The sequence below is a fragment of the Leiobunum rupestre genome, chromosome 11, assembly GCF_980474605.1.
Source record: "Leiobunum rupestre chromosome 11, qqLeiRupe1.1.hap1, whole genome shotgun sequence".
Classification (NCBI taxonomy): Eukaryota; Metazoa; Arthropoda; class Arachnida; order Opiliones; family Sclerosomatidae; genus Leiobunum; species Leiobunum rupestre.
In genome coordinates this window covers 38854069-38875953 of record NC_143394.1, presented here as the reverse complement: position 1 = coordinate 38875953, position 21885 = coordinate 38854069, and the positions used below count along the sequence as shown (strand labels likewise).

General features: G+C 38.1%; 1 protein-coding gene and 3 non-coding genes across 4 annotated transcripts; 3 read left to right on the top strand and 1 right to left on the bottom strand.

Annotated features, from left to right (window-relative positions):
* Positions 1-5814: 5814 nt before the first annotated feature.
* LOC149922557 (uncharacterized) lies at positions 5815-6342 on the top strand. Its single transcript, XM_090162306.1, has one exon. It carries the CDS (start codon positions 5815-5817, stop codon positions 6340-6342), a length of 528 nt encoding a protein of 175 aa, XP_090018432.1.
* Positions 6343-10098: 3756 nt separating this feature from the next.
* On the top strand, positions 10099-10261 carry LOC149922556 (U1 spliceosomal RNA). Its single transcript, XR_016477515.1, has one exon. It is a non-coding gene; the product is annotated as a U1 spliceosomal RNA (small nuclear RNA).
* A 2784-nt stretch (positions 10262-13045) lies between these two features.
* LOC149922555 (U1 spliceosomal RNA) lies at positions 13046-13208 on the bottom strand. Its single transcript, XR_016477506.1, has one exon. It is a non-coding gene; the product is annotated as a U1 spliceosomal RNA (small nuclear RNA).
* An 8261-nt stretch (positions 13209-21469) lies between these two features.
* LOC149922554 (U1 spliceosomal RNA) lies at positions 21470-21632 on the top strand. The gene has a single exon (XR_016477482.1). It is a non-coding gene; the product is annotated as a U1 spliceosomal RNA (small nuclear RNA).
* Positions 21633-21885: the final 253 nt, after the last annotated feature.

The following is a 21885-nucleotide window of genomic DNA, read 5'->3' as shown; positions in this document are numbered from 1 at the left end:
TACCAGTGTTCATTCATATCTACCGTTCATACCAGTGTTCATTCATATCTACCGTTCATACCAGTGTTCATTCATATCTACCGTTCATACCAGTGTTCATTCATATCTACCGTTCATACCAGTGTTCATTCATATCTACCGTTCATACCAGTGTTCATTCATATCTACCGTTCATACCAGTGTTCATTCATATCTACCGTTCATACCAGTGTTCATTCATATCTACCGTTCAAACCAGTGTTCATTCATATCTACCGTTCATACCAGTGTTCATTCATATCTACCGTTCATATTTAGCAGTGTTCATTCGTATCTACCGTTCATATTTAGCAGTGTTCATTCATATCTACCGTTCATATTTAGCAGTGTTCATTCATATCTACCGTTCATATTTACTAGTGTTCATTCATATCTACCGTTCATACCAGTGTTCATTCATATCTACTGTTTAGTATTGTATATACAACTTTAAAATCTCCAAACTCATGTACCTAAAGTTTTCGTATTTTTAACCACGTTTTAAAAATGCGAGGATAAAATTACGTGTATTTTCGGCTAACGTTTTTTTTAGTTTGTAAAATATACAAAATGTTTTTCTTTCAAATAAGAAGTGTAAATTTTTGACTCTCCATAAAATTCCGTTATAATTAAAGGTTTACTGTTTTATTGGCAAGGTACGCGTCTATTATTCATATTTAGCAGTGTTCATTCATATCTACCGTTCATATTTACCAGTGTTCATTCATGTCAACCGCTCATATTTACCAGTGTTCATTTATATCTACCGTTAATATTTACCAGTGTTCATTCATGTCAACGGCTCATATTTACCAGTGTTCCTTCATATTACCGTTCATATTTACCAGTGTTCATTCATTTCTAGCGTTCATACCAGTGTGCATTCATATCTACTGTTCATATTTACCAGTGTTTATTCATATCTAGCGTTCATACCAGTGTTCATTCATATCTAACGTTCATATTTACCAGTGTTCATTCATATACCGTTCATATTTACCAGTGTTCATTCAAATCAACCGTTCATATTTACCAGTGTTCATTTATATCAACCCCTTATATTTACCAGTGTTCATTCATATCAACCACTCATATTTACCAGTGTTCATTCATATCTACCGTTCATATTTACCAGTGTTCATTCATATATATCTCTCATATTTACCATTGTTCATTCATATCTACCGTTCATATTTACCAGTGTTCAATCATGTCTAGCGTTCATACCAGTGTTAATTCATATTTAATGTTCATATTTAGCAGTGTTCATTCATATCTACCGTTCATATTTACCAGTGTTCATTCTTGTCAACCGCTCATATTTACCAGTGTTCATTTATATCTACCGTTAATATTTACCAGTGTTCATTCATGTCAACCGCTCATATTTACCAGTGTTCCTTCATATTACCGTTCATATTTACCAGTGTTCATTCATTTCTAGCGTTCATACCAGTGTTCATTCATATCTACCGTTCATATTTACCAGTGTTCATTCATATCTACCGTTCATATTTACCAGTGTTCATTCATATCAACCGCTCATTTTTACCAGTGTTCATTCATATCTATCGCTCATATTTACCAGTGTTCATTCATATCTACCGTTCATACCAGTGTTCATTCATATCTACCGTTCATATTTACCAGTGTTCATTCATATCAACCGCTCATATTTACCAGTGTTAATTCATATCTACCGTTCATATTTACCAGTGTTCATTCATACTACGTTCATATTTACCAGTGTTCATTCAGATCTATCGCTCATTTTTACCAGTGTTCATTCATATCTATCGCTCATATTTACCAGTGTTTATTCATATCTAGCGTTCATACCGGTGTTCATTCATATCTACCGTTCAATTTACCAGTGTTCAATCATATCAACCGCTCATATTTACCAGTGTTAATTTATATCTATCGCTCATATTTACCAGTGTTCATTCATATCTACCGTTCATACCAGTGTTCATTCATATCTACCGTTCATATTTACCAGTGTTCATTCATATCAACCGCTCATATTTACCAGTGTTCATTCATATCTACCGTTCATACCAGTGTTCATTCATATCTACCGATCATACCAGTGTCCATTCTTATCTACCGTTCATATTTACCAGTGTTCATTCGTATCTACCGCTCATATTTACCAGTTTTAATTCATATCTACCGTTCATATTTACCAGTGTTCATTCATACTACGTTCATATTTACCAGTGTTCATTCATATCTACCGTTCATATTTACCTGTGTTCATTCATATCTACCGTTCATACCAGTGTTCATTCATATCTACCGTTCATATTTACCAGTGTTCATTCATACTACGTTCATATTTACCAGTGTTCATTCATATCTACCGTTCATATTTACCTGTGTTCATTCATATCTACCGTTCATACCAGTGTTCATTCATATCTACCGTTCATATTTAGCAGTGTTCATTCATATCTACCGTTCATATTTACCAGTGTTCATTCACATCTACCGTTCATATTTAGCAGTGTTCATTCATATCTACAGTTCATATTTACCAGTGTTCATTCATATCTACCGTTCATATTTAGCAGTGTTCATTCATATCTACCGTTCATATTTACCGTTTTTCATTCATATCTACCGTTCATATTTACCAGTGTTCACTTATATCTACCGTTAATATTTACCAGTGTTCATTCATATCTACCGTTCATATTTAGCAGTGTTCATTCATATCTACCGTTCATATTTACCTGTGTTCATTCATATCTACCGTTCATACCAGTGTTCATTCATATCTACCGTTCATACCAGTGTTCATTCATATCTACCGTTCATATCAGTGTTCATTCATATCTACCGTTCATACCAGTGTTCATTAATATCTACCGTTCATACCAGTGTTCATTCATATCTACAGTTCATATTTACCAGTGTTCATTCATATCTACCGTTCATATTTAGCAGTGTTCATTCATATTTACATTTCATATTTACCAGTGTTCATTCATATTTACCTTCATATTTAGCAGTGTTCATTCATATCTACAGTTCATATTTACCAGTGTTCATTCATATCTACCGTTCATATTTACCTGTGTTCATTCATATCTACCGTTCATACCAGTGTTCATTCATATCTACCGTTCATACCAGTGTTCATTCATATCTACCGTTCATACCAGTGTTCATTCTTATCTACCGTTCATACCAGTGTTCATTCATATCTACCGTTCATACCAGTGTTCATTCATATCTACCGTTCATACCAGTGTTCATTCATATCTACCGTTCATACCAGTGTTCATTCATATCTACCGTTCATACCAGTGTTCATTCATATCTACCGTTCATACCAGTGTTCATTCATATCTACCGTTCATACCAGTGTTCATTCATATCTACCGTTCATATTTAGTAGTGTTCATTCATATCTACCGTTCATATTTAGCAGTGTTCATTCATATCTACCGTTCATATTTAGCAGTGTTCATTCATATCTACCGTTCATATTTACCAGTGTTCATTCATATCTACCGTTCATACCAGTGTTCATTCATATCTACTGTTTAGTATTGTATATACAACTTTAAAATCTCCAAACTCATGTACCTAAAGTTTTCGTATTTTTATCCACGTTTTAAAAATGCGAGGATAAAATTACGTGTATTTTCGGCTAACGTTTTTTTTAGTTTGTAAAATATACAAAATGTTTTTCTTTCAAATAAGAAGTGTAAATTTTTGACTCTCCATAAAATTCCGTTATAATTAAAGGTTTACTGTTTTATTGGCAAGGTACGAGTCTATTATTTCGCTATTCACGACATTTCTTGGTCCGTCGAGCCATATAACTGCTAGGTAGTTTACACCATCGAACTAATCGTCGAATCGGCAAAACATTTCCGTGGGCTATAGTGAAGTACGGATGAGAATTCGCCTTTCAAGCACTCTAAAACGAGTAAAACCAACAACGTAAATAACGAGATTTTCGGAGTTTCAACATTATGTATGTTCATGTGAGAAAAAGACAAGCTGTCAAGGGACAAGTCAAAAGAATTGAGAATGCAGTAGGTCAAACAGCGGATCATTTATCTGATGTCGCATTGAAGTTGTACGTGGATAGAGTTTAGAAGTTTTCGAGATATTTGGACGAAGCTCACGAGGGCATAGCTAAAACCATTGATCCAGCAGGTGACTTCGATCCTCACGAAACCGAGTACAACGCCATTGTCGCTCCGGTTGAGCAATTAAATGTCTTGTTGGTCACTGAGGCCAACACAAGAGCAGCCAATGCACCAGTTAGGCCAGCCGGCCAGTTAGCGAAGTTCGATTACCGAAGTTGGAGCTTCCTACCTTCAGCGGAGGTTTCATCGATTGGTAACCGTTCCACAATCTTTATAAGGCAACCGTACACAACAACGAATCGCTAATGGCAAGTCATCATTACGAAACGAAGCAGCACTCATCATTCAATCTATCCCGGTAACTGATGCTAATTACTTGGAAGCTTGGGATATCTTGGACAAGCGTTTTAACAACAAACGAGAAATCATTGACGCACACGTAAGACGTCTTTTCAATCAACCTAACGTTTCACAAGAATCATCGTCAGCCTTGAGAACACTCATCGACACCACAGCCCAATGCATAAGAGCACTCAAGGTTTTACAAGAACCAGTTCAACATTGGGATGCCATCCTACTACACTTTTATAAAAGAAAAACTCTATTCAGAATCTCACCGACATACGGAAATATCCCTGAGGGGGAACGGAATGCCAAATTTCGACGAACTCGTAACATTTCTGGATCAACGGGCCAGAAACGTTGGCATCAGCTCCGCCAGCACCTACGATATCTCATTCACCAAATCCAAGGCTCCAATACATAAGAGGCCGAGTACAAAAGCTCACTATGGTATTCTGAGCGAGTCTTGCAATTTTGGAATTAAAACCATTCAACGTACCGATGTAAAAAATTTCTGATCCCACCTTCAGCCGAGCGCTGGAACATGGTCAAGAATAATTCCATGTGTTTCAACTGCTTACGAACTGACCATCAAAGCAACGAATGCAAATCTGGCCATTGTAGAAAGTGTAAATTCAGACATAATACGCTTTTACATCCAGACGTACAAGAGAAGGAACCACCAAAAACGAAGGCTATCTCTGGCATCGTTTCATGCCCTTCTCGAGACCTAAACGGAACATCTCAAGTGATTTTGGCAACGGCAATGGTCCAAGTCAAGGGTTTCGGCGATCAATTATTTCCAGCCCGAGCATTGCTGGACTCAGGATTGCGAGAAGCTGCGAGCATTTAAAGGGCTTGAATCTCGCAGACCCGACGTTTCATATTCCCGGACACATGGATATTCTACTAGGTGCGGACGTGTACCTAAGTCTCTTGCAAGATGGCATTTGCAAGGGCAAAGAAGATCTTCCCGGTGCCTTTAACACTCGTTTCGGATGGGCAATTTCCGGTCCACTATATACTCATAAAAGGAAGAAGTCCGACGATAAAGGTCCACCATTGCAAATTGAAGAATCTTTGGGAGCTGGAAGACATCCACCCTCGAAGAATGTTAACACCAACTGAAACCCAATGCGAACCACATTTCAAAGAATCGCATTCGCGTGACTCGACAGGAAGATTCACCGTACGATTGCCAATAAAGAAGAACCCGCCAATTCTTGGGGAATCCAGGCACATGGCCGTTCGTCGGTTCTTACAAACAGAACGACGTTTACAACCCAACACAGGCCTCTATGATGAGTACCGCAAGTTCATGGGATAATACCTGGCTCTTAGACACATGGAACTCATTCCAGATGATGTCAAAAACAGAAACACAAATCAACCGTACTACTTACCACATCACGCGGTATTCAAAGAAGATAGTACCACCACAAAAGTCCGAGTCGTATTCGACGCATCAGCCAAATCCACATCGGGCGTTTCATTAAACGACACGCTTCTTGTCGGACCGAATCTTCAAGATGATCTGGTCAATCTGCTTATGCGATTTCGTCCACATCGTATTGTCATGAAAGCGGATCTTACCAAGATGTTTCGCCAAATTTGGGAACACCCGGACGGCAGGGATTTCCTAAGAATTGTATGGCGAACTAACCCCAACGAACTGTTGCAAGATTATCGGTTGCTAACAGTCACATATGGAAACACATCAGCGCCATACTTGGCAATGAAAGTCTTGAAGCAACTCAGTCAGTACGTTAAGGAAGAACTGCCATTGTCGTCTTCAGCTTTGGAAAATGACTTCTACATGGATGATTTGATGTCCGGTGAAGAAACAATGCAAGGCCTTGAAACTTCAAGCTGAAATCATTCAAGCTACGTCTCAAGGTGGTTTTGAGATCCGTAAATGGGCATCCAATGAAGCGGCATTATTGCATCCATTCCCCGCAAACATAAAAGAGCTTCAAAAACCACTATCAATCGAGAATGACGAATCAGTGAAGACCCTTGGTCTCTTTTGGACTCCTTCTACTGACCACTTTTCGTTCGTGTTTACTTCTCCTCAATCAAGAAGTTCAATCACCAAGCGAACAATTCTATCGGATACGGCAAGAGTATTTGATCCCCTGGGACTACTCACCCCAGTTACAATTCGATCCAAACTTCTTCTACAGGAAATATGGCAGACCAAATTAAATTGGGATGAACCTCTTCCCCAATCACTCGAAAATAAATGGAGGTCATTTCGAACAGACTTACCACAGATCGAAAACATAACCGTACAACGACACATTTCGCAAGCGAACGCTACATGTTAGCGATGTTGTTGTTAGATAAAATATTAATATAGATAATCAGGAAAGACCCATTTATTCAAGTATAAGGAATTATAAACAAGAGCTTACTATATTGCTACCGAATACTTTGGAGCCCGGGAAGGAAGTGTCGTAGAACACCTGAGTGCAATATAAAGAAAACAGTTCGGATATGCTGCGACAACATTTCCTCGCGACTCTAGAACTTCACGAAAAGAACGCTTTAGCCCGACGTGTCATCCCATAAATATTATCGAACTCTTCGCTATTCAAATGGCTTTGTCGGTCAACCTCCAAGGCGCTTTGGTAAGTTTATCGGATTCAAAAAGCGCTTTGACCCAGTGGTCACCACCATTCACGACCTTTGTGATGGATACAAGTGACCCATAACTCTCATGTTGGAGTTCCGGGCAATGAAATGGCGAACCATCTGGCGGGGCTTACTAAGCTTATACGCCCACCAAAGGTGGACTTCCTCCTTCCTTCCATCCTCGTGGAGCTAAAGGGCGCCTGCCGAAGGACAATCTCATCGGAATGGACTCAAGAGTGATCAGTCATTTGGACACAATGGCCTTTTCTGAACGCGAAGCCTTTTCCTGGATCTCAAGCCATTATGCGGATAGCTTTAACGCGGTGGGATGCCACGCTACTCGCGCGCCTCGGCTGTGGCAGACTTCCCACTAGGACGGCTCTCCATCACTTAATCTAAGTCCCACGGCTTCCTGCGCTCGGTGTGGAGCCACAGCGGATGACGCTTCCCACGCCCTATTCGTTTGCCCATCGCGACGGATGGCTTGGGCTTTTCTTCTTCGGGCGCTTACATCTAGGGCTCTGCCGGCCAATCTAGCAGGCGTCCTCAGTGCGGTACACGCCGGATTCTAAGACGTCATTGCGGCCACCTGTGACATTTTACGTAAAACCATTCAAGCTTGACTATAGCTCTTTTCGGACGTTTTACTTTGATAGCTTAAGTATTTTATTTTGATTTCGGTGCTAGATAAATTTGATGAAAAAGAGGTACTACAGGTCGAGCCGACACTTGCTTTAGAAGAAATGTATATATTATTGGTAATAGTAATGAATTCAACCAAATGTATTCCTAAAAATTGTGGTTTTTAATAGCGGATAACATGGGATGTTCGAAAATACCGGTAGAGTGGCGTAGCTAAGGTCTCCACGAAACTCTTTTGGGGGCCTCCTATAATCAGTGGCGTTTATAAGTGGCGAGTGGAGAACCTCTCTATTATTCGTTCTTCGACGTAAACAAATGCTTAAGAGTTTAAAATTAAGGGGCCTCTTGAAGCCAGGGCCCTATTTACGCCACTGCTGGTACCGCGGTTTATCGAGTGGCTATTGAAACTAGGCAGGCACCTCTAATTTAAGAAGGTCGTTAAGGGAAAGTGTTCCAATTTGGAAGGAAAATTATTAAGCGATATGCGACCTTTTAAACATTCGATATTTGTCATACAAATGCGCCGTAATATATTAAATCACTTTGGAAACGCGTAAAATAGGTAATAAAGGAGATACCGTCGCAGTCTATCAAGTTCCATCAATTCAAGATAGCGGTACTTGGCAAATTTAAAAGGGCAATATCTCCGTCGTGGTTAAACCTATTGCGTTATTCTTAACACCAATCGATAGGTGGTCTGTAAAATATGTTTGGGGATTACTTTTTATGAATTGCCCCATCTAGCGGAGAAAAGAAAAAACCGTTTTGGCTTAGCCAGAAATGGTCCTGTTATCCCACGCGTCTGGGGGGCTGAAAATGTGGACGGTCATATGAGGACGACTATCAAATTCCCAACGGTTGGTTGTCCTACTTCAATTCAATTCAATTCAATTATTTATTATTATTTTGGTTTGTTTGTCATTGATGTTAGAGGGCCAAGTCTGCATGCGACTTCCACCACGGGTGTCCCGTCCCTATCCTCCAGTATCCTTCGGTTGGCGTGGCCTTTACACATATCTCACCCCATCACACTGGTATGGAACCAGGCCTTTAACGGGTCAGAATGTGCAATAACTGGTGGCTTTACCGGGGAGTCGGGATCCGGCTCTTGTAACCCATAAGGGCGGTGGTGCACTGGGAGATGTTAGCTCTGGTCAAATGGTCCTATCTCCACCTCCGACTTCAGTCAGGTAGGGGCTGAGAACTGAGTTTCGGCTCAGGCTAACGGTGAGGATCCATGTAAACTGGCCGCCTCGGCGGATTGGGTAGCCTGCTGTGGGGCAGCGGTCCTCCGTAGGAGGGCACGGCGGTCCTGTTTCCCGGCCTTTTGGAGTCACACCGGGATCTCCGGTGCCAGCTGTGCCAGGTTACTTGGACTTCTGTGTGCTCGTCGTTCCCCTTTAGGAGCTCTCTCCAAAGGGTTTGACTCTTTACCTACGTAAGTAGGGTGTCGGCTGGAGTTGCTACAGCATCCACTCTTAATCCCACTGCTGTGTGCGAAGTGGGAAATGGTCCCCCCAGTGCTGCACCTTCTGCTGGATTGAGTGGCTTGCGTCAAAGGTGCAACCATCAGTAGTAGGGTACTACTAGCCAAGGTGGATTTGTCACATGTCCGGGCTGGCGTAGGGCACTATGATGATAGACCACCGGTGGTATGGTCTCTGCTTCTAGGTACACCGGGCAATAAATTCTGACACACTGGTACTGAACCATATGCAAAAGTATTCCTTGTTTTAAAAAGAAACTTCTAAGAGAAATGACCAAATAACCGATTTCGAATTAAGCAAAACGATGTTTTCCCACTAGATTGAGCAAGTTATTAAAATTTGTGTGTAAAAATGCATTAAGGCCAACTTCATTATTATCGAATGATGTATAGGGCAACGGAATGGGCGTATCAGCAGTCAAGATATAACATTTTAAAATTAGTCGAGTGCGGCCATTTTGAACTGACCGCCATCTTGAATAGATAAAACTAGGTAGACTGCTATACCGACTAACCCTCTATCAGAAATAACATTACGGAGCGGAGAGTTAATAATTGAGAAAAAATTTTCCCCGTTTTAAAAATTTGTATTGCATCCGCTAGATAGCGCTGACCTAGCGTAAAAATATCGCCACTCCCTAAAGCTAACAGTGAAATTCGATCCAAAAAACCATCTTGGAAACGTGATTTTGATATCAGTTTAATTCTTGAACCTTATCTTGCTGAATACATATGTCACGTGTTTGCAAAGTTATTTTATATATTACAGCTCATTTATATCACAATTTTCGAATAATTAAATGGTCACTTATCGCTCTTTTAGTTTTCTTACAAACAATTAATAATATCCCTTATGTAACACTGATTATACTTACCTGGCGTCGCTGCAGCCTTGATCTGAAAGGAGGCGGGCTTGGATGAGGTTGCACCATTGCACTCTGGTGTGATTGACTCTAACCACTTGTGCTAATTGCAATAGATGGGGCGTATAATTTCTGGTAGTGGGGTCCTGCGTACGCGCTTGACCCCTTTCTTTAAATGTTAAAATGATACACACTGACTACTAAGAACATACTAAATTGTCTGTGATGGAGTAATTGTGAAGTGTAGTAGCCAACGAAAAGCATTCATAACTCATGAAGCTGGGTCTGTAGCCGCGAACCAAAAACCGAAGTAGGAAGTCATATATGTAGTTCTTTCTGACGCAGCCATGGTCGAGTAATAAGTAGTCCATGGATGGGAATTTGAAACTTAAGCCTGAGATAATTAAGATCCGTTCAGCCCCAGGAACAGAAACCCACAAACAAACAATGCCCTGCGCTATACAGGGTGTCCACTAAAAAAAATTATAAATAACTGAAAAAGTTTTTGTTTTCAAATTTCTATGGATTATTCTTTGTGCAGGGTGACATTTACTAGTGTACAATTGAATGACCTTGAACCATACCTTCAAAGTCATTTAAAAACTATCTCGAGAAACGTTGTATTAAAGGATTTAATTCCAATTAGAAAGTTGTTGCTCGCCATATTATTCGCTCAAAAAACTTTGATTTGACGAGATTTGACCAATCAGAAGCCCCGAAATTTTTTATTGCAGGGTCTTGCGTTCGCGCTCGACCCTTTAAAACCTAAAATTAAAGTAAATGCAATGAATGTATCAGTACAACCACATGTAACATAATTACTCATAAGTGTGCCTCTGTTTAACATATCTGTATTAAAAATTTAATGAGACCTTGTTTCATAGCGTAAAACTGGTTTGAACTTCCTTCCCTCCCCACCAGAACTAGTTTTGATGACGATAAAAACGTTATCAACTGGGAAATGACGTCAATTACGTCATATCCTTGCAAAAAGTTCTTCCTGGCACACTTTTGAGTAATTATGTTACATATGGTAGAACCCATCTCCCTTACAATGCTTCCCTATTGCATACGAAAGCGGGAACATTGCCGGGACATCCAAAATACTAATTACAATCCATACTCAAATCAAGTAAGCTATATCTTTTGTTAAGAGAGCAAAAATATCTTTTATCCTTACAAGCTGGTTTTCACCAAAGATAATAGAGACCTCGTACCGTTTACTCTAAGTCACTGTTAGCTTCGACCACTACCAAAGGCGGAGATTTTTCGGCCTCCGCCGGAAATATATTTCGCTAAATAAAGTGAACTCTGTTAAATATTAATAGATTAGAGTTAGGTGAAATTTATTGTCGGATAGCAGGAATCCATACCTCTAATTGGAATGCTTATTGCGGCAGATTTTCGTCTCGATGTGGCTGAGAGTTTTTTGACGTCACTATGTTAACTTAACAAACAACACGTGAGAGGGAAGCGCGCGCAGAGGGGATTTTTTCTCTCGTAGGCGGGGCCAAAGCCGTCAGAGTGATCTTACCATACGCGATACGGCAAGATAAGCATTCCAAGTAGAGCTAGGTAATCCTGCTGATACTAATACGAAGAGCGTGATTTTTCCACTTAAAAATTGAATTCACCTTCATTCGTAGTAACATCTGCTTCTACATTAAAAAGATCATGGCAACTCTGTTTAATAATATTTTACAACTTAGGACTAACGATTGGAGGGAAAACAACTAATTTTTCAATGTAAATTAAGTCAAAGATTTTTTCCACCGAGCTTAAGGGCGAGAAATTTTTTATATCAGGGGAGGCTTTTGAGAATTGCCTTTAAAAACGGACGAGAACTAAGGACATCTATTGATCAGGTAATGAAATTACTCTGATAATTATTATTGTTAAATACCGACCGCTTTAGTTGGCTCGGGTAACATTGATTTCGAGTAGAGGTTCGAAAACCAGGATCTTTCCCATTAACGTTTTCGAAAAGATGCGATTACTTGACTGGAAGTGGGTAAACACTATAGGGTGTATTTTCGTGACATCATCATTACTGTAGTTGAAGGCTAGTGTCATCCATAACTATCTACCTTAGAGCAATGGCCGCCATCTTCTCGTTAATACCACCTATAGACTACACGCGAGGCAATGAATTCCAAGAGCAGTACGAAGTTTCACTTTAGTCAAAAACCTGACGCCGGCGAGCATAGATTTAAAATATTCCGATAGGCTAAGGACAGTAAATACAGGGACGAGAAAGTGTATTGGCGGCCTCTGTTGGAATATATCACATAAAACGACCTAAACGCGAGGAGAGTTAGTTGTAAACAAAAAAAAAATGGCAGTCACCTAATTTTAGCGGTTCTTGGCGAGGCTTAAGCGTTCAAAACGAATGGGCATTTTTTTATTTACGCTGGTAGTTTTATTTTTAATTTAACATCAAAATGGTAAAAACTAACTACAATAGCACTATCCATGGCTGCGGTTTGTTTACATCTAACTCCCCGTGAATATGAAGACGATTAAAATCGAAATATTTTTTCCTGCTTTCTGGTCCCTGTATCTACTGTCCTTGGATAGGCCTAACACATGTTTTCCCGTGGACGCTCATCGTCGCTATGGTTTTGATCTACTGAAAATAAACTCTTACGCAATTTCTAAAAGCAGCCCATTCCCCTGGTGCCGCTTTATGCCTAAGCGGAATCGACCAAATAAACTGTAGCTAGCACGTCCAAGCCAGCGTTGTAATTCAAATGTGCACACGTACTAATGTGCATGTATTCATTAAACGTACATCGCTTTGTGAAAATCTTCCTTACATTTTCATACGAATACGTGATCCAATTCTACGACGGGTTCATTACTTCTATTAGACCCAAGATTAGTCTTTTAGACCAATAATTTAATATCTAAAAGCTACATAGTAAATGTTTATCTTTCGTATAGATTAAGGAAGGGGTCGAGCGCGTACGCAGGACCCCTCTACCAGAAATTATACGCCCCATCTATTGCAATTTGCAAAAGTGGTTGGAGTCAACTACACCAGAGTGCAATGGTGCAATCTCGTCCAAGCCCGCCCCCTTCCAGATCAAGGCCGCAGCGACGCCAGGTAAGTATATTCAACATCATGTGAAAAATAGCATTAAGTTTTTAAAGGCTTACTAAAAAGTTTCATGCGACCTTTTAAATATTCGATATTTGTAATACAAATGTGCGTGGATATATTCAATAACTTTGTAAACGCGTAAAGTAGGTTTTTAGAAAGATGCTGTTAAAAAATTAACTGAAACCAATATCACATTTCTAAAGATGGATGACTGTTTCGAATTTCGCTGTACACTTTAGGATGGGGCGATATTTTTACGTCAGGTCAGCGCTATCTAGCGATTGTAATACAAATTTATAAAACGGGTAAAACGGAAAATTTTCATACTTCGTACTTTGGAAGTACCTGATAGTATTCCCTATCGCTTGTTAGTTTAGAAGAATTTGAGAGAGGCTGGCAATCCGATCGCAGTTGTAAGAATCCGTGAGACAATTTGGGGAAATAGAGTTTCTGCTATCCACTTTCAGCACCGATATTTCAGAAACAGGCTACTCGGTATAGCAGTCAATCGAGCTCTATCTAATTAAGATGTCGGCCAATTCAAAATGGTCGCACTCGTGAGCCAGATGGGACAGACCAACTAAAGACGATTTTATATTCCGACAACTTGGGGTGATCAAAATAATTATGTTTGTCGTAGTTTATCGAGTTCTTTCCATTCAAAATGGCTATCAGTTCAAAATGGTGGCACTGGGCTAATTTAGAAAGACTATATCTCGGCCGCTGATACACCTATTCCTTTGCCCTATACGCCTATTCCTTTGCCCTATACAGAATACGATAGGAAAGAAGGTAATACAGGTTTTTTTTATTACTTACAGGACAACGGGACAAATTGGTTTTTCTTCTTCAGAAATTGGTTTATCGGTCAATTTGTTTTATCCAATTTAACTTTCTATATCTATTATCTGCGTATAACAAGAATACTTTTCGCCTTTTAGAAATTGTTTTAGGCTTGAAAGTGGTAAGAACGGCCAGTAGCGGCGCCAGCAACAGGCCGGTGTAGGCCTGGGCTTAATTGAAATTTTGGCAGGGGCTCCAAAAGTCGTCTTAAGGGGCCCCCGAAATGTAACATATGGGCCTCCAAATTTTTTAAATATCAGAAAATTCTGTAATCTGTTAGCGAAATAATTTATTTATCTATTAATTTTTCAATATTCAACGCGAGTGATTCGCTTAACGACACTGCTGTTTTTATTCCTTTCAAAGGTAAGAGTAACTTTTCTTTGACAGTAGTGTATTTTTTTGTTTTAATTTTTGGCTAGCGCTATATCCAAATTGTATCTTTAATTTTATCTTTTCAAATAAATGGTTCTTAAACTTATACTTTACTTACAAGGAGACTACCCGAGGTGTAACTCATCGATTTTATTTAAATTCAGGGATTAAGTAGACCTTCATGTAACTTAAAAAACCCCAAAGGGAAAAATTGCGATGGGCTTTAGTTTTACCATGGCAACCGAAAACGTTTTTGACAACTAAAGTACTATATTTATCTATGTAAATTGACATTTATGAAATTATAAAAAAAAATTCAACAAAAGGTGGTTAAATTTGGGTAAATATCTAATTTTGGGTAAATATATAATTCTGGGTAAATATCTATTTTTGGGTAATTATCTAATTTTGGGTAATTATCTAATTTTGGGTAAATATCTGATTTTGGGTAAGTATCTAATTTTGGGTAAATACATAATTCTTGGTAAATATCTCATTTTGGGTAAATGTCTAATTTTTCTTCAATGGATAATTTTTGGTAACTATCTTTTTTTGGTTATTTTTATGGGTAACTATCTTAATTAGGGTAAATATCTAAATTTGGTAAATATTTAAATTTTGGTAAATATTTAAATTTTGGTAAATATTTAAATTTTGGTAAATATTTAAATTTTGGTAAATATTTAAATTTTGGTAAATATTTAAATTTTGCTAAATATTTTAATTTAAATATTGAAATTGAATTTAGGTATTTTAATTTGGGTAAGAATTTAAATTTGGGTATTTTAATTTGGTTATTTAAATTTGGGTTTTTAAATTTGCTTATTTAAACTTAAGTTTTTAAATTTGGGTAACTATTTTAATTTGAAATATCTTAATTCGGGTTAATATCTAAATTTGGGTAAACTTCTAAATTTGGGGTCATTCCACAACAAATCAACTAAATGTTTTTTAACTTACCACCCTACCTTTTAAGATTTGGATAAAAATTAGTCTTAAGGGTTATTCTGGTCGATAAAGCCGAATAAATTTGGGTAAAAATCTAAATTCAAATGGGTATATTGGGTAAATTTACTATAAATATCTAAATTCAGGTAAATTGGTAAAATTCATAACAATTGTCTAAATTTGGGTAGATTGATCAGGTACTATAAATTGGGTAAATTCATATCTAATGTCTAAATTTGTTTAGTTACTGTAAATTGGATAAAATTTTATCAGCTACCGTAAATTGGATGAAATTTTATCAAGTTTTTAAATTGAATAAAATTCAAGCAGGTTATGTAAATTTAATTCGAAAAGCTTTATTAAGTACTTGTAAAATTCGAAGAATTTAGATAGTGAAACCATTTTTTAAACAAATATTATATTTAAAGTTAAACAATAAAGTTTAAGATAAATTTTTAAGATATTTACCCAAAATTGGATTTTTACCCAAAATTGGATTTTTACCCAAAATTAGATTTTTACCCAAAATTAGATATTTACCCGGAATTAGATATTTACCCAAAATTAGATATTTACCAAAATTGGATATTTACCCAAATTTAACCACCTTTGTTTAAAAAATTTCAAATTTTCATAAGACCCTTAGAATCTTTTATTTTACCATGTTAATTTACATAGAGAAATATTATATATTAGGTGTCAAAAACATTTTCGGTTGCCATGGTAAAACTAAAGACCATCGCATTTTTTCCCTTAGGGGTTTTTTAAGTTACATGAAGGTCTACTTAATCCCTGAATTTAAACAAAATCGATGAGTTACACCTCGGGTAGTCTCCTTGTTAGTGTACCTATGGACATTTGTTTTCGCAAAGTTGTAAGTTCTGATGTAAGGAATGATTGTAAATTGATAGACTTGAATTCAACCGTAGAAATAAGTAAATAACCACTAATTTGTTAAGTGTTATTAGTTCTAATTTCTTCGTCGCGTACCCATTTTACCCAAAAATTGCTTCACTTGCTTAAAAAAAAATAATCCACGCTACTGAGAACGGCATAAAATTAAATTTTATTTTTCTTCTCAAGGGTGGTACGTAGAATAGGCGAGCCGAATCAAATTTGAGAGTAAATTGGGATGATCGGAGATTCCACGTTTTAAAAAATATGTAAACTTCCTCAACCGGTGCGCTACACTGATAGAAAAATGTACTGTAACAATTACAGAAATTTACTGGCAACCCCTGATGCCAGAAATCCGCTGTATATTTTACAGTCAAATCTGTTTGTCGATAGTACAGTAAGTTTCTGTAAAATACACACTACTTTGCATATTCCAAGAAAGAGACCATTTCGGTAAATTCTACAGTGTGTTTCTAATATGTGTTATTTACAGAAATATTAATAAACTTTACAGTTTCGTCATTCATTGAAAACCAGTAATTTTTACAGAAACATCGGCACATTTCACTGTTTTTCACTCGGAGACCAAAACTATCGAAATTACAGAAGCTTCCTGGCAGCACATGATGGTCGACTATTTTAATAAGATTTACAGGTAATTGAGTTTGAAATATTCACTGTAAAATGAACCGGTGTATCGTTATCCGCAATTGCCCATATGTTCTTTTAACTTTATTGCGTGTTTCAGAGTTCTAACCGAATGAATGTTTTAAGGATTTTTATGGTTTTAGAATTTTGTATTCTAGGGAATTTATTTATACTTGTTACTGGACTTAGGCCTAAGGTGGTGCCTTGCTGATTATTATTAAATCTGTAATGTTTTCTGAATTTATTCGTGTTTGTATTACACCAAGGGCAAAATTCATCCAGAGATTCCAACCATGTGTCGCCCTTTAATGACCTAACAGCATGGCTTAAAGGGGAACGGTCAAGCTTTTACCAGTTAAATAGCCCTATAGCCCGTTAAAAACTAAAATTTATGGTGAAAACCGCATAAAAAATATTAAGCGGTTAATTTTTAATAAAATAAAGAAATTTAGGGAAAATGAAAAGCGCGCGCGCTGCTGAAGACGCGAAAGATTTGTTTTGCACGCGCGGCGCGTTCCAGTTATACGAGACCTAAGCCTAAGTTGCCTGATTTCAAAATTACGTTTTTGCGCGCGAAAGTACCTTTACATTATGAGGTATAGCAGGCTTATTTACCTGCGTTTATACCCTATAATGGCGGCGTATTTTCACGCGCAAAATGAATTTTAAGATCCCCTAATTGCTCAAATTTAAAAGCTAGTATAGTTCGCAAATCGCTCACTAAGGTACTGCTGGCGCTGGCGATACACCTTAAGATGGCGGCGAAAATTCAAACCCAAATACTCGGCGTTATTTTATGTTTCAACTTTTTAGGCCAAAAACTATTTTTTCAAGAAAAAAAAGGTAAGTGTAAGTATATTGAACGTCTTGTTGATATTTTGATATGCAAATAAGGCAATATTTGGAAAACCTTGGCCGTTCCTTTTTAAGATCTCTAGCTGAAATCGAAAACTGCCGTTATCAATAAAATTAATATACAACTATTTTGCTTAGAGTTTCCATACTCATCGAACAACTTCTATTCTCGGGCATCGGTTGAAATTCGATGTTCTGGTAAATGTCCCAAAGTCAAAATTTTCAATGTCAATAGGGCAACATTGTTGTATTTTAGTTTTATTGATACCTGCAGTTTCCGATGATAACAAAAGTAACTACGCAGTACCGGTTACTGTTGGAATCTCTGACTGGAATTTTAACTTTTGTATATCGTTGAACACCGAAACGCCATGCAATCATTTTGAAGAATTTCGCCATAAATTGCAATGGACCGCTCACATATATTGATGGAAAAATTTCAAAATACACCAACATTTAAATGCATAAATGAAAGTTCAACGGATTTTAATCTTCCAAAATAATTTTTTACTTCTGCAGGACGTTTCTCAACCTTTGGGTCCCCCGATCGTAAAAACTTAATTACTTAGCCTTTAAGAGTTACTTTAATTCTACGAAGAATTCTGTTAGCAGAAAAAAGTAGTTTATTAATAATAAATCTTCGAGAAGATGTGAATTGGTTATAACGCTTTTCCCTTCACTAATCCTTAATCTTTACGCATAACATGTACAACCTTTGAAATGACTAACAGTTATTTATTAACAGTTGTCAAGTGTTAATCTATTTCAGAGTGTCACTATGATATCTAATTTCTTTTTAATTTTACACGAAAAACTTTATTTAAATGTTATATAAGTTTATGACAACAGTTTGAACTGTCAAAATTAAAAAAAAAGTTTTTAAATATATGTATTTCCAACAAAGAAATATGCCTATCTAGATTTTTAATTTAAATTATTCCCAAAATTGTCAAAATATTATCTTAATTATTATTTCATATTTTTAAATAACGTGATTTTAACCAGGAATAATTTATAGTATAAGGAAGTACTTAAAAAGAATAAACATTCTAATTACAGTATTTTCCCAAAATATATTTAATTCGAGTTAGGAAAAGTTGCCATTATTAATACTTTCGATTTCGCTCAATAGATGGCGGAATCACAATATTTCCAAAACCAAAAGTACTTTTCGCCAACATTTTATAAACGAAGAGAGAAGGTTGTGACGAGTTTCCACTTCCGATTACGTAATATCTCTAACCGAAATCGTTGGGTGTCACACTTAAGTTTGTTATGTTACTTATATTTTGACAAATAGGACATTAATGTAACATAGAAGTCATGTAGACCTAGGAGCAACAAACACAGCACCCCACACAAGGAGAGCGCAACCCGTCAAAAGTCGTGGATTTTCTTGCGTACATTTTTCATTGGTTAGACGCTTTAGCGCCTGCTGCCGTCGGAAGGGAAATATTCGGAAATTGTCTTCTCCCCCGCCCGTAAAACGTTCAGCGTAAAGGGTCGTGACGCTCGTCCAATGAAATTCGTGCACAACCCTTCGTTAGCGTGTTTAAAGGCTATAGCTGCGTTCTACTTGTGTTTGTTGCTCCTAGTGTAGACAATATGCAGTAAACATATACTCTTTATTAGTATGGTCGTCAAAAATTCATATATACCGGTGCTCCAAACGAATAAACAGCCTACTACACCGGTGGTCTCATCAGAATGCCCTACGCCAGCATCCACAAGCCCGGACATGTGACAAACCCAGCAACCCAGCATGAGTAGTAGTGCCCTACTACTGACGGTCTCACCCTCTACGCAAGCCACTCATAAATTGGGCGAATATAGCAACTCCAGCTGACACCCTACCTACGTTGGTAGAGAGCCACACCTTTCAGTGGTGTAGTCCTAAAACAAAAAGAACCGGGGCGCTACATGGGTACGGCCAACTTCTATTTCGCGCGTAATCGAAGTTGGCTGTACCAGCCGCTATAAATGTACGTCCAACTTCGATATTTAGCGTGATCGAAGCTGGCCGTACCTAGGTAACTATTGGAAATTGTTATGGTCTTTTCCTGTGGGCAAAAATTATAATATATTCATATACCCCTTTATTCGAGAAACATTATTTACGGAATAGAAGAAAGGTGCACCCTGGCAAGTTAAAAAAAGAGGCAGGGTGCGCCCTGCCTTTGGAAAAAGCACCGGGGTGAAGCCCTGGCCCGCCCTGGCCCGACTACACCACTGACACCTTTCAGAAAGAGCTCCTAAAGGGAAACGACGGTCACACAGCTGGCACCGGACATCCGGTGTTGCCCCATAAAGCCGGGAAACTGGACGAACGCGCCTCATACGGAGACCCGCCGACCCACAGCAGGTTGCCCAATCCTCCGAGGCAGCCTGTTTACCTGAACCATCTCCGTTAGACTGAGTCGAAACCCATTTTCCAGCCCATACCTGACCGAATTCGGACGTGGATATAGGATCAGTTGACCACAGCTAACACCTCCCAGTGCACCACGGTCCTTATGGGTTACAAGAGCCGGACCCCGACTACCGGTAAAGCCACCAGCTAGTGCACACTCTGACCTATTAATATTTCCGACATACTGGCTAAAATTATGTAGGTGCTCGCCATTGACGCATTAAGCCAAAACTAGGACATTCATTTAGTACCCAATTAGCCGTTTTAGTTTGTAGAAAGCCACGTAGCGGCCAATATGAGAAGCTCATATAACAATAAATCTCAAAGCGTCTGCTTAGCTGAGGAAAATACAGCCCTTTATTAGTTTCTCATGTTGGCTCCATTTAACCGGAGAAGGCTAATTTCCCATTATCGTTTATTGCTTTCGGAATTAGTTGTAACACAAGTAAGATAATATGTGTAACTTTGACACCGAACCTTTTTCGACACGGACATTCTCGTCAAGCTTCGACTGGGACTCGCATTAGAACCATGGACCTCTTCTCTAAGGGGACTCGCTGTTCCCGTTATTTTGACACGGTAGTCGTGTCCTAAATCGGAAGGCTTACTGAGGTACACCAGCACCTATGAAGCGCCTCACGAATTCTGTAGAACTATCACAACCAGCGGCTTAGTCGGGGCTTAGGTGACAGTCCGTGCGATAAAGTTAGGTTTAGTTAATTACATTTTTTAAGTTTAGAAATGAAATGGGTTCCTAGTGAATTTTATTAAAACACCTCAGCTATATGCGGCTTACTGATTATTTTTACTTAACACAGTGGTTAATAGCCATTACTTAAACTTTTAAAGAACCATTTTTAAAAATAAAAGGTCTAAAACTTACTAAGCCTAATTATTTAACCGACAACAATGGCGCCATTTTGTCAAAATGCTATACCGACTAACCCTCTATCAGAATTATCATTTCGGAGCGGAGAGTTAATAATTGAGACGAAATTTCCCCCGTTTTACAAATTTGTATTGCATCCGCTAGATAGCGCTGACCTAGTCTAAAATATCGCCACTTCCTAAAGCGAACTGTGAAATTCGATCCAGAAAACCATCTTTGAAACGTGATTTTGATATCGGTTTAATTCTTGAACCTTATCTTGCTGAGTACCTATGTCATGCGTTTGCAAAGTTATTTTATATATTACAGCTCATTTGTATCACAAATTTCGAATAATTAAATGGTCACTTATCGCTCTTTTAGTTTACTTACAAACAATTAATAATATCCCTTAAGTAACAGAGATTATACTTACCTGGCGTCGCTGCAGCCTTGATCTGACAGGAGGCGGGCTTGGATGAGGTTGCACCAATGCACTCTGGTGTGAGTGACTCCAACCACTTTTGCTAATTGCGATAGATGGGGCGTATAATTTCTGGTAGCGGGGTCTTGCGTACGCGCTCGACCCCTTTCTTTAAATGTTAAAATGATAAACACTGACCACTAAGAACATTCTAAATTTTTTGTGATGGCGTAATTGAGAAGTGTAGTAGTCAACGAAAAGCATTCATAGCTCATGAAGCTGGGTCTGTAGCCGCGAACCAAAAACCGAAGTAGGAAGTCAGTCATGATCGAGTAATAAGTAGTCCATGTATGGGATGGGAATTTGAAACTTATGCCTGAGATTATTAAGATAAGGAGGTGCAAGAAGGGGGTAGAATGT